The sequence below is a fragment of the Cetorhinus maximus genome, chromosome 4, assembly GCF_964194155.1.
Source record: "Cetorhinus maximus chromosome 4, sCetMax3.hap1.1, whole genome shotgun sequence".
Lineage (NCBI taxonomy): Eukaryota > Metazoa > Chordata > Chondrichthyes > Lamniformes > Cetorhinidae > Cetorhinus > Cetorhinus maximus.
Window position 1 is genome coordinate 77129272 of NC_135882.1, and position 15670 is coordinate 77144941.

The window sequence follows — 15670 nt, forward strand, 5'->3', positions numbered from 1 at the left end:
TGTATGGCACCCAGAACTGGACACAGTACTCCAGATGAGGCCTAACTAGTGTCTTATACAAATTCAACATGACTTCCTTACTCTTGTACTCAATGCCCCCATTAATAAAGTCTAAGATACTATATGCTTTATTAACTCTCAACATGCCCTGCCACTTTCAATGACCTATATACGTATTATGCTGAGGCCCCTCTGTTCCTGCACCCCCTTTAGAGACTTTCCCTGTATTTTATACTTTCTCACTATATTTTTCCTGCGAAAATGAATCACCTCACACTTCTCTGCATTGAACTTCATCTGCCGCTTGTCTGCCTAATCCACCAATGTGTCTATGTCCTTTTGAAGTTCAAGACTATCCCCAGGATTAGACAAAGTCAGCATGGGTTAATGAAAGGGAAATCATGCTTAACTAATCTACTGGAGTTTTTTGAGGATGTAACTAGTAGAATAGATAAGGGAGAACCAGTGGATGTGGTGTATTTGGATTTTAAGAAGACTTTTAATAAGGTCCCACGTAAGAGGCTAGTGGGCAAAATTAAAGCACATGGGATCGGGGGTAATATACTGGCACGGATTGAGAATTGGTTGACAGACCAGAAATAGAGAGTGGGAATAAATGGGTCTTTTTCCGGATGGCAGTCGGTGACTAGTGATGTACCGCAGGGATCAGTGCTTGGGCCCCAGCCATTCACGATGCTGAGGTCAAACTGACTGGTCTGTGGTTGCCAGCTTTATCCTTGCACCCCTTTTTTATAAGGGCATAATATTCACAATTCTTCAGCCCTCCGATACCCACCCTGTGTCTAAGGAAGACACTGAAAGATTATCACTAGTGCCTCTGCAATTTCCACTCTTACTTCCCCCAGTACCCTTGGATGCATCTCATCCAGTTCTGGTGTCTTATCTATTTTAAATAAAGATAGCCTTTCCAACACCTCCTTCCTCTCAATTATAAATTCTTCTAGTATACTAGTTACCTCCTCTCTCACTTTGGCCTGGGTAAGATCCTCTTCCTTTGTAAAGACAGATGCAAAGTACTCGTTCAACACCTGAGCTATTTCTCCTGCCTCCACATGCAAGTCCCCTTTTTTATCCCTAATCGGCCCTACTCTTTCTTTTACCACCCTTTTATTATTTATATGCTTATAAAAGACCTTGGGATTCACTTTTATGTTGGCTGCCAGTCTCTTTTCATGCTCTCTCCTTGCTTTTCTTAGTAGTTTCTTCACTTTCCCTCTGGTACCCCTATATTCACCCTGATTCTTCACTGTATTTTCTACCTGACATCAGTCATATACGCACTTCTTCCTTTTCATCTTTACCTCTAACTCTCTCATCATTCAGGGTGCTCTGGATTTATTTGTCCTACATTTCCCCTTCAAGGGGATACATCTTGATATTGCCTGCAGTACTTTCTCTTTGAAGGTGGTCCATTGTTCAGCCACCATCTTTTCTGCCAACATTTGATTCCAATTCACTCGACTCAGATGCATTCTCGTCCCATTGAAGTTGGCTTTCCCCCGATTAATTATCCCTGCTCTGAAATGTTCCCGGTCCTTTTCCATGATTAATCTAAACTTTATGATACAATGGTCACTGTTCCCTAGAGGCTCTCCCACTGATATGACCCTGATCACAAAGCACAAGCGAGCTGCCCTTAGACAGACAGGAGTCAGACATTCTCTGAGGCTATGTGAAGATTTATGGAGTGTCCTCACTGCATGTCATCATCATCCTCCAGCAATCAAGCGACTATTAAACCTCCACTGTGTCTCCATTATAGGAGCATTATCATAGAGGGTACGTGCACTGTCATAAGCCAGACTGGAGTCAAATGTTCATAGATGCAATGTGAGGATCTATGGTGTCTCCTCACTGCATGTTGTCATCATCCTCTACAAATCTAGCAGCTATGAGGGCCTCCTGAGCATGCCTGCCTTACCTTGCCAGTGCGAGGGCCTCATCACCGTCACTGTCGCCTTTGAGGACCTCCTCGTCCTCATCCCCATAAACGTCCTCCTCATTGGAGGAGACCTCCAGCTCCCCCATCTCCACCTCAGCCAGGTCATCTCCCTGTTGCAGCACCAGGTTGTAAAGAGCACAGCAGGCAACGACAATGTGTGACACCCTCAGTGGACTGTATTGCAGGACTCCACCAGACCGGTCCAGGTACCGGAAACTCATTTTCAGCATCCCGATGGTTTGTTGCGAGCTGCAGCATGAGCCTCATTATAGCTTCGGTCTGCTGCAGTCTGAGGCCACCGCATGGGTGTCATCAGCCACGTCCTCTGTGGGTAGCCCTTGTCCCCAAGGAGCCATCCCTGCAGCCTTTTTGGACCCTGGAAGACGTCAGGGATCTGTGACTGACCGAAAATGTAAGAGTCATGGATACTCCCTGGAAAACATACGCAGACCTGCAGGATGTGTTTGTGGTGGTCGCAGACCAGCTGCACATTCAGTGAATGGAATCCCTTGCAGTTGACATAGTTGACCACTAGTTGAGACGGAGATCTGAGCGCCCAGTGAGTGCAGTTGATCACACCCTGCACCTGTGGGAAACCTGAGATCTAGGCAAATCCAATCGATCTTGCATCTTGTCTCTCTTGGTCCCGGGCGAAATGCACAAAGTTGTGGGTGGAGGCTTGTGATAGCCCACTGAGGTCACCTGTGGAGCCCTGAGAGGAGCCACTGGGATAAAAATTGAGCGCCGCAGTCACTTTCACGGCCACTGGCAGCGGATGCCCTCCATGTCCCGTGGCGCCAAATCCTGCAGTAACTGGCAGATGTACTTGCCAGTTGCCTAGACATGCACAGTCTTCAGCGACACTGGTTGTCATCTGCAGGAATGAAAGGCATTGTCTATAGACCCTGGCTCCGGCTAGGCGCCGACCATCGATGGTTCGCTGTGGCTCTTCAGCGGCATGTGTGGGAACCCCAGCCGCCCCTTATTCCTGAGGGTGCTGTTCCTCCCTCTGCGCAGCCAGGCACCTCCGTTGCTGTCTTCTCTGTTGTCTCTGTCCTCTGTACATCACGAGGCATAAAGTTAGTTCACCAGGCTCCATGCTGTCCTCCTTCTGCAGGATGAAAGAGACAGATGCGCGGGTTAGCTTGGGTGTACTAAGAACCTGTCTTGGTTAAGTCTGAAGGCTCCTTAATGTATCCTGTAGAATTCTGGCCACCACTTGGATGGCCAGAGGTTAGTGCGCTGCATGGCTGCCCGAAACCCCAACCACTTCCGCCACATTCAACCTGACCGATTGGTGGCAGCTTTGCCCACTGGACTGCATGCTGTGCTCTCAGCTCAGGCGCAGGCATTCTCCTAACCCGCATTGCAAGGCTGCACTGTTATCTTGAACCATGGGGGAGACTTGTCCAAACCTGAATGATGACATTTCAAGAGGCTATGGGCACCTCCAACAGTACCTGCTCCATCACCAGCTTTAGCAAGGAGATTGTACAATGTGCCCAATCGTGCAACTGTTCTGCAGTCCAATAAATCACTCATTAATTTTCAGTCTGTGGCCAAGGGGTGAAAAGCTCTAGTGCATTTGGTGGCACTTTCTTGCCTCTGCGTTGCTTGAGTCGGCAGATAAGCTAGAGGCCTGACTCCATGCATGTCAATGTGGCTGCATCTGAACTGTCTCAGCTGCAGAATGGTCACTTTATACAAGGTTTCCCTAACGTGTGGCCGCTTCCCTCGCCTACGCTCGCCCCCCCACCCCCCACCAACCCCACACACGCTTGTGCTCTACCTTCAACCACAGGGCAGCCCTTGCCCCCCTCCCCCCAACGCACCTCAACTTTGAAGTCCAACAGGCTCCGCAACATTGCTGTACACTCACCTCTGAGTTCCCCTCAAAGTACAGTCTGCCAAGTGCACACCTTATATATGCGCCATATGAGCGGATGATCACAAACTGGTTTCACGACGTCGTAAGACTGATTTCTGGCCTTCTCGCCATATTGTCCACTCACACCGCCAAGCACGCCCGATGCCAGCTGGCATGGAAAATTCTGCCCAAGATCTACAAGTTTAACTTGCTGAACAGCATTACCTACCAGATACTTGAAGTGACCTGTGTTTTTAGTGTTAAGTTTGAATAATGGTGACTTGCTTTAATAGCCATTTATAAATATTAGTTTATCTCATTTAGCAGTTACCTTGCTTCTGGATCAGAAGATTATGGTTCTGGCCCCCAATCAGAATATGAATTCCTGCAGTCCAGTGCAGTCTGAGGACCTGCAGAATTGTAGCACATGCTGTCCTCCAAATGAAACATAAACCAAAGAGGGTATGAAAGATCCAACAGCAGTATTTAAAGAGGAACAGAGAACAGGGGGTGACCAAGATTCCTCCCTTAATCAATTACCATCAAGAAACTAATTTGTCACATTGCTATTTGTTAAACTTTATTGGCACAGGCCTTGCACTTTGAAACAATTCTTTGACTGAATTATTTTGAGATGTTTTAATAAAGGCCCTATATGCATGTAATTATTCTTAAAGAACAATTTGTGGAAGAATTGTTTTGAGCACAGCAGTCAGCAGTTATTTCTCTGAAGTTGCAGCTATTTATATGTCTTTAACGTCACATTCCATTTCTGTGACAGCACAATTTTAGATATGGCTTCCAGCTCTTTCACTTTGCACTTACTTGTTCTAACCTGAGATTAAAAATTGCACTCAAAAAAGTCAAAGCTTTGAACGTTTGAGTACTAAGACTAGAGACAAATGTGCACCAGTCATATTTTTAAACATTACTTTAGATTTTTTGCATGGTGTATTTAAAGTTTTAGAGCATACGTATAGGGCAAGCAATTCAGACTAGAGCACTGCTGGAGGTGACACTACAGGAGCCCCTCTGAGTGGAGAGTTGCAACATCTCCTGCAACTCCCGAGCAGTACCCCATGCTGAGAAGGGCAATCGTGCAGGCATCCTCTGTGCAGCAGTGTCAGATCAAGAGACAATGGCTGGAATTTTCCAGTCCTCACCCTTCTGGTCCTGCCGATGTGAATGGAGATTTCAATGGCTCGCCGGCCCTGCCGGGGGGAAACCCACCATGGGGTGGGGTGGGGTGGGGAGCTGGAAATTTCCGGCCGTTGCCTCTTCATCAGTGTAGTGGTGTTGCTCTCTCTCCCCTCCTCCTGGGGCTGCTGTAGCTGGGCTGGCAGCAGTTCCTGGGTGTCTGATAGCAGGAAATCAGAAAGGGAAATGCTGGGGTGAGGAAAGAGGGGTGTAGGTTGGAAAGGAAGGGATTCCATGGTCACACTATCTGTAGCCTGTGCATCAGACCAGATGGCAGGATGAGGATGAGTTAGAAGTTGAGATAAGGATAATAAGGCTGTAACATACCATCATCAGTGTTCTCAGTGACACTGGATCCCAATTGCTGATTTGGCGCTCTATTTACAAACTTGGACCACAAAGGCCATTTAATTAGTTTGCTTGCCCACTCACTAAAGAACATGCACACAGCTGCAAGAGGCATGCAGTAGCATTACTTACAATGCAAGGCACCCAACTTGCAGCTAAGGAAATTTAGGATACTTCCTGCTATCGCAAAACCTCTCAAAGTACTGTGGTGTGCTTTTAGAGTTGCTCCGGTAAGTTCCTGCATTTGGCAGTCTGTTGTTGCATTCTCACAGGGAGGGCAGACGATTAGGTGACTTATGCACACAAAGGCTGCAACAGGTATGGGGACTATTGTTGCAATGTCTCTTCATCTGCAACACACCAGGTAGCTGGAGCAGAGGTTGCAGAGAGGGCAAGCTCTGCGTGGCGCCCTCTGCCTGGCGCCCTCTGCCTGGTTTCATGTGGACTCTAACACAAAAGCAAGATTCCGGGGATGCTGGAAATCTGAAATAAAAACACAACATGTTGGAAATACTCAGCAGGTCTGGCAGCATCTGTGGAGAGAGAAACAGAGTTAATGTTTCAGTTCAACGATCTTTCATCACAACTAGGCAAAGTTAGGTTTTAAGTAAGTGAAAGGACATAGGGTGGAAAAAGAACAAAAGAAGAAGGTCTGTGATAGGGTGGAAGGCAGAAGAGATTAAATAACAAAAGTAAAAGAAACAAAAGATGTGCCGAGAGGAGAAGTGAAGGGCAGAATGATGAACAGCTGCTGTCCAAAAGCAAGAACGAAACTAGAGCAAGACCAAAACATGCAATGATTAAAGAAAAAAAATGGGAGCAGTGGTTATAATATGAAACACAATGTTGAGTCTGGAAGGCTGTAAAATGCCTAATTGAGAGATGAAGTGTTCCTCAAGTTTATGTTGAGCTTCATTGGAAGACTGCATTAGGCTGAGGACAGAGAGGTCAACATGAGAGCAAGGTGGTGAATTAAAATAACAGGCAACCAGAAGCTTGGATTCATGTGGACTGAACGGAAGAGTTCTGTAAAATGGTCCCCCAATTTATGCTAGGTCTCGCCATTGTAAAGAAGAATGCTTTGTGAGCAGTACGTACTACGTACAGTTCATACATGCCCTTTTACCTTCTCTCTCCTCACCGTCCAAGGCCTCAAACCCTTCTTGCAGGTGAAACAGCAATTTACGTGTACTCCCTTCAACTTAGTATACTATATTCACTGCTAAATAGCTGGAGATACAGTATGTGGAAACAGCAGGAGGTGGGTATGAAGCTGGCATCATTGGAATGCCTGTAAAGATGAGGTGGAGTCTGAATGTTAGGCCTGAGTCCTGAATGCTAGGGACTCCTGATGGGTAAATGATGAGGGTGCATTGAGCAACGTGAGATGTTGGTGGTGCAGTGGATAGGAGATTTCATGTGAAGATACATGAGGTCATGACACTTCTTGTGGCACGGCTACCAGGTCCTCAGAGCCAGACTCTGGGCATTGACCTCCCCAACCACCTACTCTCATTCTCTACGGAGGGTGTTCCTTGAGGGGCTCTTGCACTCCCCCCTGCAGAAACATGGCCTCTCTCCTCATGACCACCTCCACCACTAAGGCCTCAGCATCACATTCATGACTTTGAAACCCTCTTTCTGCCCTGGTTTTTCACTTTCTTTATTTAGAATTGCAGCCTTGAAATTTATCGGAAGCCACTTGTGAATAAGTGCAGCTTCCCTTTAAGAGCGACCAACTGCCTTTAAGAAGAGCAGTCTGTCTGCGCCACGTGTTCTCTATGAAAGCTGTTTGGATCTCTGCTGCGCACTGGCAGCAGCAGTGCTGAAGAGGAAATGTTACGCTCTCCAATCCTGCAACGACCACACGAGACTCAGGCTCCCTTTTAACTGGTTTTATTCAAGCATATGCAAGGGAGCCGCAATCATTCCTAAGAATGAAGACCCAGCTCCCAGATTGATTACATTTCACTACTTTTGTACCTTTTCTTATCATAACACATTTGAATAAATTTGAATACATCCAATTGGTAATCGACACACCGGGTCCATTATCTCTATCTTATTGAGTACATAAACATGTGATTTTGCTATCCAATTATTCTAAAGCATGTATACATAACTATATTATCGAGTCAGGATTAAGGCATGTATACATGAATCTTGATTCTTGCAACTTAAGACTGTTTGTTTTTCATCAAAGCCCCCTCTTTGTCCATTGTTCATCTTCCCATATCTAAGCTAAAACCATCTGCCCCTTCCCTATCTGAGGGAGGCGTACACTTAATCTAATTTATGTCTTACTTTTGTCTCCAGTCTGACTCTCAAGGTTGTGCAATGTTCATCTGGTAATCTTCAACTCTTAATATGTTTAGCAGCCATGTCTGCCTGGAGAGTTTAGGGGTTTTTCAGTAAATTCTTACTCTATTCTCTTTTAGTATTTTTAATTTCCCCCTAACAAGTGCGAACCCTGCTCCGACCTGTTTGTGAGCTACCTATCTCCTGGCAAAGGATGCAGGCAGGTGGTGAATCATGATACCCAACATCCCATCCATAATGTGCACATGAGGCCACTTCTGATCTGACGGCCCTCTGAAATTAAGTATAATATCATAATAATCAAATTCTAATTATGTCAATAAGTTATTTCACAGCAAAAACTCTTACTGCATTCCACAAAATAAGTTATTAATTGTGTTGAGACTCTGCAAGCAGCAGTACGCCAGTAGCCAGATTACTGAAGAGTATGGTTCTGCTCCTTTCAGTTCAGTGAAGTTACACCTCATTGGTTTCTGTACAGGTTATTTATGGAAGTCTGCCCTTCAAACTAGCATACAAACTGTTGCAGTGCACATACAATTTGTAGTTATTCTGTTATATAATTAATGTCTAATTATATCCATCAAAATGGTTCAGGATAGATTGAAAGCCCTTTGTGATTTGAATATCATCTAACTTTTTCATCGCCAGTTATGTATATACTTTAAGTAATTTTTAAAAATACATTCCACACAGCATGATCTTTCCTGATATGAATATAACTTTTTCCCCCTTTACAGCTTACATTCCGACTCCAATCTACTTCGGGGCTGTGATTGACACAACCTGCATGCTTTGGCAACAGGAATGTGGTGTTATTGGCTCCTGCTGGGAATACGATGTCACATCATTCAGATTCGTCTACTTTGGACTGGCAGCAGGCCTCAAGTTTGTCGGTTTTATTTTTATCTTTGTGGCCTGGTACTCAATTAAACATAAAGAAGACCAGTTGCAAAGGTGGAGACGTAGAACCTCACCCATAAGCACTGTCAGTGAGCTGATCAGTAACCCAGGGACCCAGCACAACTATGCACAGACTCAATCATGTCCTACCTTTCAAACAAGGGCTGAAGACAGTGAATATGTAACGCAGTCCGGACCAGTCCAGCATGTAGCACAGACATTTCCTGGGACATTCCAGGAGGCAGTAAAATTCATAGCTAAGAATACACTGGACGAGATGGCAGTTGATCTTTAGGTGAATTCATGTATATGCCGCCTTAGGCATTTAGTTATCAAACACAAATACTGATGGCTGATTTGAAGTTTAGTTCTTTGACAAGCGCCCTTTGGGAAGTTTCTCCAGGTAAACCACAGAACCTGTGCCTTTTCAATTTAAAAAAATGAGATACACAGACCAACAGAAACAGATATACCAACCACAGCAAGCTGGAGGGCCAGATACCTCAACGAAATTAGAAATCTCAGATACCTGGTATCATTTTTAATCTTATGGAGTGATCATTTGCACTCATGCTCTGAGTAAATTTTAAGTTGGTGTTTGGAGGAATAAGAAACAGATAATTGGTGAACAAGCAGAGACATGAAAATAGAATTAATGTAAGTGAAACATTTTATTTTGACAAGCTCCCATATCATTTTTAATTAAATGCTATTCTTATCTGTTCTAGGTGATGTGTTAGAAATCTCTGCTTGTTCAAGCTGCGAGCTGTTACAAGATCCGCGGGAGGTAGATTTCTAACTTGGTGCTGAGGCCTAAAACTGTCATTAAGATGAGCAGCCCATGTTAGAACCTGCCTGCCTGTCAGCTCCATGGTGTTTCTATAAGGTGTAGCCAGTGTCATGCCAGATGGCATGAAAATCAACTCCAACGTCACTCGGGCCGAATAGATTATGTGCAAGTAGCCATTTTCTAATGCAATTATTTAAAATCTTGAGAAACATTTTACAAGACATTAAATTATGACATCTTGTAAAAGTAAAACAAAAAATGCTGGAAATTGAAAAAAAAGATCAGATTTTGACAGCCTTGCTCTGTATTTGCAATATTTTCTGTTTTTATTTCCAATACCTGTAACATTGCCTTGTGCCTTTGCAGGGTGGGCAGAAATCTTAAATGCCAGATCTTTCCAATGCCCACTTTTGGTAGCCCAGTAGAAGATGGCATAATGACGCAGTTCTGAGGAGCAGCACCCATACTCACAATAGGGCATCAAACCTGTAAACTCCAAGACTAAGCATTAGTTCGGCAACACTCAGTACTGCCATGGACACCCAGTGCTCAAAATATTCAGAAAAGGTTTGGACAAAAACCTGTGGACACTGTAGATAAGAAAAAAATCCATAAACACTGCAAACGAGAAATAAAAACGAGGAACGTTGTAAATAGATAGCAAATTTGTCAGCATCTGTTAAGAGAAAGAAAGACGAACTTTTCAGGTGTGAGCTTTCATTGATTCTGAAACAATAGCTTGTCTTCCTCTTTCAGGTCCCAACTACCTGTTGTGCATTTTGAGCATCTTTCTGTATTTTATGTAAGGGGATATTGTGTTATCTATGGGATACCAGCTGGTTAATTCACGTGGAACAAAATGAAGCATGCTAACTGTAAAATTAAATGAAAATAGGTACAGACTGTTATGCTGTAGCTAATGCACTCTGTTTCACCCATGTGTGCAATTGATGCCAGCCTGACACTGAGACTTGAGTTAGGTACGAATAGAAACCCTGGAGCAAAATTTCCTTGGCTGTTCCAGTAGATTTCTGCTGTAAGTCTGACGGATCTGCTTGGAAAATACAGCAGGCCCAGTCATCCTTGAGAAGGAGGGAGCTTCCCCTTGTGTCTAACAAGGCAGCTATGTCAGATATACTGGGGCCCTGATATTTACTCAGAGACAGGAAGAGAGCATGTTGGAAGTTGTGAAGTTTTGGACGGGAATCCACAAAGAGCGTGTTGCCTGCACATCCTGCCATATTTAAACAGGAGGATGTCATTTTAAATGTTTCAACAGTTTTCCCAGCCAAGAGGCAGGCTGCTTGTCAGATAGAAATAACTAGGGGGGCAAATGTCAATTAAGACTTGACATTCCTAGGGTGGGGCTGTTGAATCGAATCGGACATGGTTGGGGAGATACGGATATTGTAGCAGAGGGGAAGGTGGGGAGTGAATCGGACATCATAGGTGGGTCCGAGTCCTGCTGCTCCTCTTGACTTAGGAGCAATGCACTAAAGCCACATACCTCACAGATCTGACCATTTTTGCATCTTTTTACCTGCTGGGAATTCTGACCTCCAAGTTAAAAATAAGAACCGAGTTAAAATGGAGGTACACAGCCTCCTGAAAAGATTTTAGTGACTGACCTGCCTCCTGGGACCCAATTGCTTATTTACCTCTTGTGTTCACCCATTTCTGTTAAAACTGGAAGTGGGTGGGATGGGGTTGGATTCTAGAATTCTACATTTTTTACCTTCCCTCCTGTTCCCATTTTTGGGGATTAAAACTCCTCCCACACGTCTCTAGTTTTAGCATTAAAATGGTGGCAATTTCCAGGAGGTCGGAATTGAGGGCACAAGCCATAGACAGAGCTTGAACAGCCAAAGGTAGAGAGAGCTTAAAAGTTTGAGGACAGACCTCCTTACACAGGGTGCCCAGGGGCAATGCTTGAGATCCCTAGCCTTAATACTGGCCAGGCACTGGAGTTCCCAGCCATTGCTGCAGGTCAAAATTGCTCTCTAACATATTCTAACGTAATACCAGCTAACTCTGTACAAATCCAATTTCCTCCCATGAAACCTGAAATCTCTGTGGTGGTGGGGCTGGGGTGCTAAAGGTCACTGGGGACACAATGCCAATATGACTGCTTTGCATTTTCACAGCCCATGGGGTGAAAATTGCTTTAGGCTTATTTTCTGATCTGGACTGAGTGGCCCACTGGGTGTTCCCCAACAGGGAGGCCTCGAGCTCACTCGCGTTATTTGGGTGAGCTGCCGACATTTGTTACACCTCCACAAGCAGCTCATCCATGTCTAAAAGATGAATTTCAGGCCACGGGCCCAAAGGTTAGTCCCAGGATGGAGTGTTGGAGTGACAATGGAGTGAGGGGTGGTGGGGGGTGGGAATGCCAATTGGGATACTGTGGAGTGAGGCAGGCACCCTTGCTGCTCTTGGCTCCACAAGAAATTCTTTTAAATTTTGATTTTCAAAACTCACCATTTGTCAGCAGTGGCCGAAGAATCCAGAGAGCAGCAAGTCCGACTCCTGCTCTGCTCTGCAATGTCCAGTTTCCCACAAGAAGCCTAAAACAGATGTCGGGCCCCCCATTTACACATTGAAAATGGTTCAACTCAATATCAGGTCAGACCTTAGTTCCTGAAATTGGCCACTGTTGTGCCCATTTTACTTTTGTAAAAAAGCTGCAGCAACATTCATTTCCTTTGGATGGCCACACAGGCGATATCAGTGATGAACTGTCTACGATATTTCCACTGTGATCATTAACAGGGTTGAAGTATTAATTCATCTAAATTAAATGGGATTTTTTGGTTTTGTAAAAGCATTTGCTGATTTTTAAAAATTAGTTTGCGAAATACGCCAATGCATTTTAATACAATTCATATAGTAGCATCATGTGTTTGTAAACAAACAAAGGAAAAAAATTGCCACAAAGTATGTCATGAAGTCATGTTTCTTTAAACACAAAAATGCGAGATCAGAATTTTATTAACTAATATATATTTTAATAGGATACCAAATGGGTAATCACTAGATCTAAAAATGATCATTGGTTATTTAACAGATGAACACTTAACATGAGCAAATTCCATCTCTTTGCCCACTATTTTAACACAGCTGTTAATATGTTTATCTTAAATTATTTAACATCTCTAACAGAAGAATGCCATAAGAGCATGTTAAGCATTCATCAGCTAATATTGCCATTGCAATTTCTAGGCTTAGATCAGGTTCAACTTTGGTTTTAGTCAGTTATTACTGACAGAGTTACATATCCAAGGCAACTATCAAAAATGTGCACAGCAATATATATTACCACTGTATTAAAAGCATATGCCAAGATGAAATGTATTGATTTTCATAAATGAGATTGAAAGCAAAGTTCAGAGTCTGCAAGAACTAGTGTACAAGTTGCTTTCGGTCTCTTTGCAGCTATTTCATTTAAGGCACTCGAAGTACTGTCCACTGCTAAGTATATATAACCACTATGTTTGTTGGGTTTTGTTACTTAGCAACAGTGTCTTGATCATTTTTAACTTGATTACAGAGCAAATAGAATAGAATTTAATAAAAACTTGTTATTGCACTTAATAGCAGAAAAAATAATTGGATTGGAACATGTAATATATTTCCAAAGTTTTTTTTTATAATTGCAACACACTTTTTTGTTATAAAAACATAACTGGTGCAGGAAAACTTTGAAATACTTGAATATTGAAGCGCAATATTGCATGCGTGTTTACTACTGTTCATCTGCATGCACTTTTTAAGTTTCCTTTATGACAGGAAGCTGCCTGGACAGTTCTCATGCAGTATTACACAGATTGTAATTTATCCAACACAAATTATCTCAAATTATTTAACATAACCTGTAGAACAATATTTAAATTGTGTACTGTCACATTAGTATGGTTTCTAAAGGTAAGATGTTTTTCACATTTCTACACTTTAGATCTCATATATAGGTACTGTAGAAGTTAGCTGGATGTAGTTTAGGGAGTCCAATAGCAGATAATTCAGTTGAAACTGTATAGTCAAAGACAGCTAGTGAACTCAAAATGTATTTAATGATTGCCGAGACTATTAATTGGAGCAACTCTTATACTCGCAACTCGTCTTAAAGTACCGATGTCCCTCCTATTGTTAGTATTTTTTTAAAAAATTAACTTGCCCACCTTTTATTACTCCTCTCTGACCTCAATTCTACAAAGTCCCATTTGTCTCTCTTTCTTTTCTTGTTATGTTCCAACATTTCAATGATCTAAATCTGGCTCATTCCTTTGAGTTCAAAGATATTTTTAATAAGAATATAATAAATTGAATATGAGGTAGAGGTACGTGTGTATGTCTTTTGACCCATAGCACATCCTGTCACTCAGGGCAATGTACTCACGGGCATACATCTGACATTACATCCTCTCCAGACAGCATATTCTATATGCCATGTTGAACAGCAGCTCTTTTGTATAAACACCGTTGTTCAAGGACAAAGAAATAGATAAACAAAAAAACGATGATATAATTATGTGTAATAGAAAATCTTAATGCTGCTGTGTTTTTACTCTGTGGAGAGTGAAATGTCACTGATCTCAAATTGATTTGATAATTAGTATGTATTTATCCAGGTTGAATGAGAGATGGTTTACAGTATGATAAATTCCTGAATATAGTGCAACTCCACGTTTGTGGCCAGGTTCTAAAATGAAAGACTGGGCAGTTGGCACTGGGGAAAAGTGGCTGCTGAAAGCAGGTGATTATTAATACAAGTTATACTGTATTTTAAATAGCTCACTTAAATTTAATTAAGATCGCTTTGTGGTTGTGATTTTTAGGAAGGTGGGGTGAGAGTAAGAAAGATATGTTAGCATACTTTATTGAGAGCACTCCTTGGCCTAACGCCATAGCCTGCAATATCTGCCTAGGATTAACTGTGCCAGGAGTATCTTGTTCCACAATTATTCTTAGCTACCTACATGTTTTGCCAATTTTGCTTTGCCAATGTCATATCGGCCCTGCTATCCAAAAGGTGGTGATTCCTTGCTGAGATTTAATGGGTGGCTTGTTCCTCTCAGGTACCTCACCCAATTATTCATGTATGTGTACTGACAGTGAATGTTGGCAGATTACTCAACTAGCAGAGCTCCAGAGGCGAGCTCAATCCATTCAGACTTACCATTTCCAGCAGGGGTCACTGGATAGCAGCCAGGACCTGGGACATGGCGGGTTACTCACCCAAAGCACTGCAGACCCTTTACTGCCTTCCTGGCTAAAATCAGGTAACCAAGCACACATTATATGCCTCAACTACTCACTGGATTAAAAACAAGATAAATAAAAGCAGTAAAGGATCATTGAGCGCAGGTAAATTAAATTCTTATACAATTTTTGGAGTGGGCATTTTTAACCAAACACATACCTCTACCAGCAGCAGCATCCTCCTTCCACAGGCGGAACATTCAATGGGAACAGGAGTTGACTTGTACTTTTCAAAACAGTGTTGAAACAATCACATCAATTGTACTGGATATATATGAGGTGTGCTTGTGATGAACAAAGAAATGGGAAATGACTGATTTAAGTCCTTTTGTTTTTGGAATATATTGTAGTCAATATTTGAGTTTTCTAAATAATTGGTTTATTGATAATGTATTTATTTCAAAGACTAATAATGATTATTGTAAAACCTTTAATTGCTTCTGTTTATTATCAGGAACACCTGTAAACATCATGTTCATCAACAACCTGTTTACAATAAATACTTGATATGTTGTCAATAAAAAAAGAAAAAAACATGCTGGTGGAATGTTTAATTGGAGCATCTTGAATTAAACAACTGAAAACTTGGGAAGGTTTTTAAGTCTTATTTTACGCATATGACACAAGTGACCAACATTCTGTCTGTTTTGAATAAGTACAGTTGGAAAACACTGATATTTACATTTAACATATAGAGCTGTTTTTTCCACCACCAACTTCTAGAAACTCAGCAAGGAGATGTATTCTTCTTAAAGATCCCACGGGACTATTTCAAAAAAGAGCAAGGGAGTTCTTCACAGTGGGCTGGCCAATATTTAACTCTCAATCACTATGAGTAAATCAGATTATCTGACCATCATCACATTACTGTTTGTGGGAGTTTGTTCAGTGCAAATTGGCTGCTGCTTTTCCTACGCCACAACACCAAATACACTTCAAAAGTACTTCATTAACTGTAAAGCACTTTGAGAGATCCTGAGGTCATGAAAGGCGCTATGTATTTGCTTTGCAAGTCTTTTTTCTTTTT

General features: G+C 42.5%; 1 protein-coding gene across 1 annotated transcript in view; it reads left to right on the plus strand.

Annotated features, from left to right (window-relative positions):
* Nucleotides 1-15210, plus strand: part of slco5a1 (solute carrier organic anion transporter family member 5A1) — a 235222-nt gene extending 220012 nt beyond the window's left edge. Inside the window, exon 9 of the mRNA XM_078540359.1 lies at nucleotides 8435-15210. Coding sequence (XP_078396485.1) covers nucleotides 8435-8892 — 458 coding nt within the window. The 3' untranslated portion in view covers nucleotides 8893-15210. The remainder of the gene's footprint in view (nucleotides 1-8434) is intronic.
* Nucleotides 15211-15670: the final 460 nt, after the last annotated feature.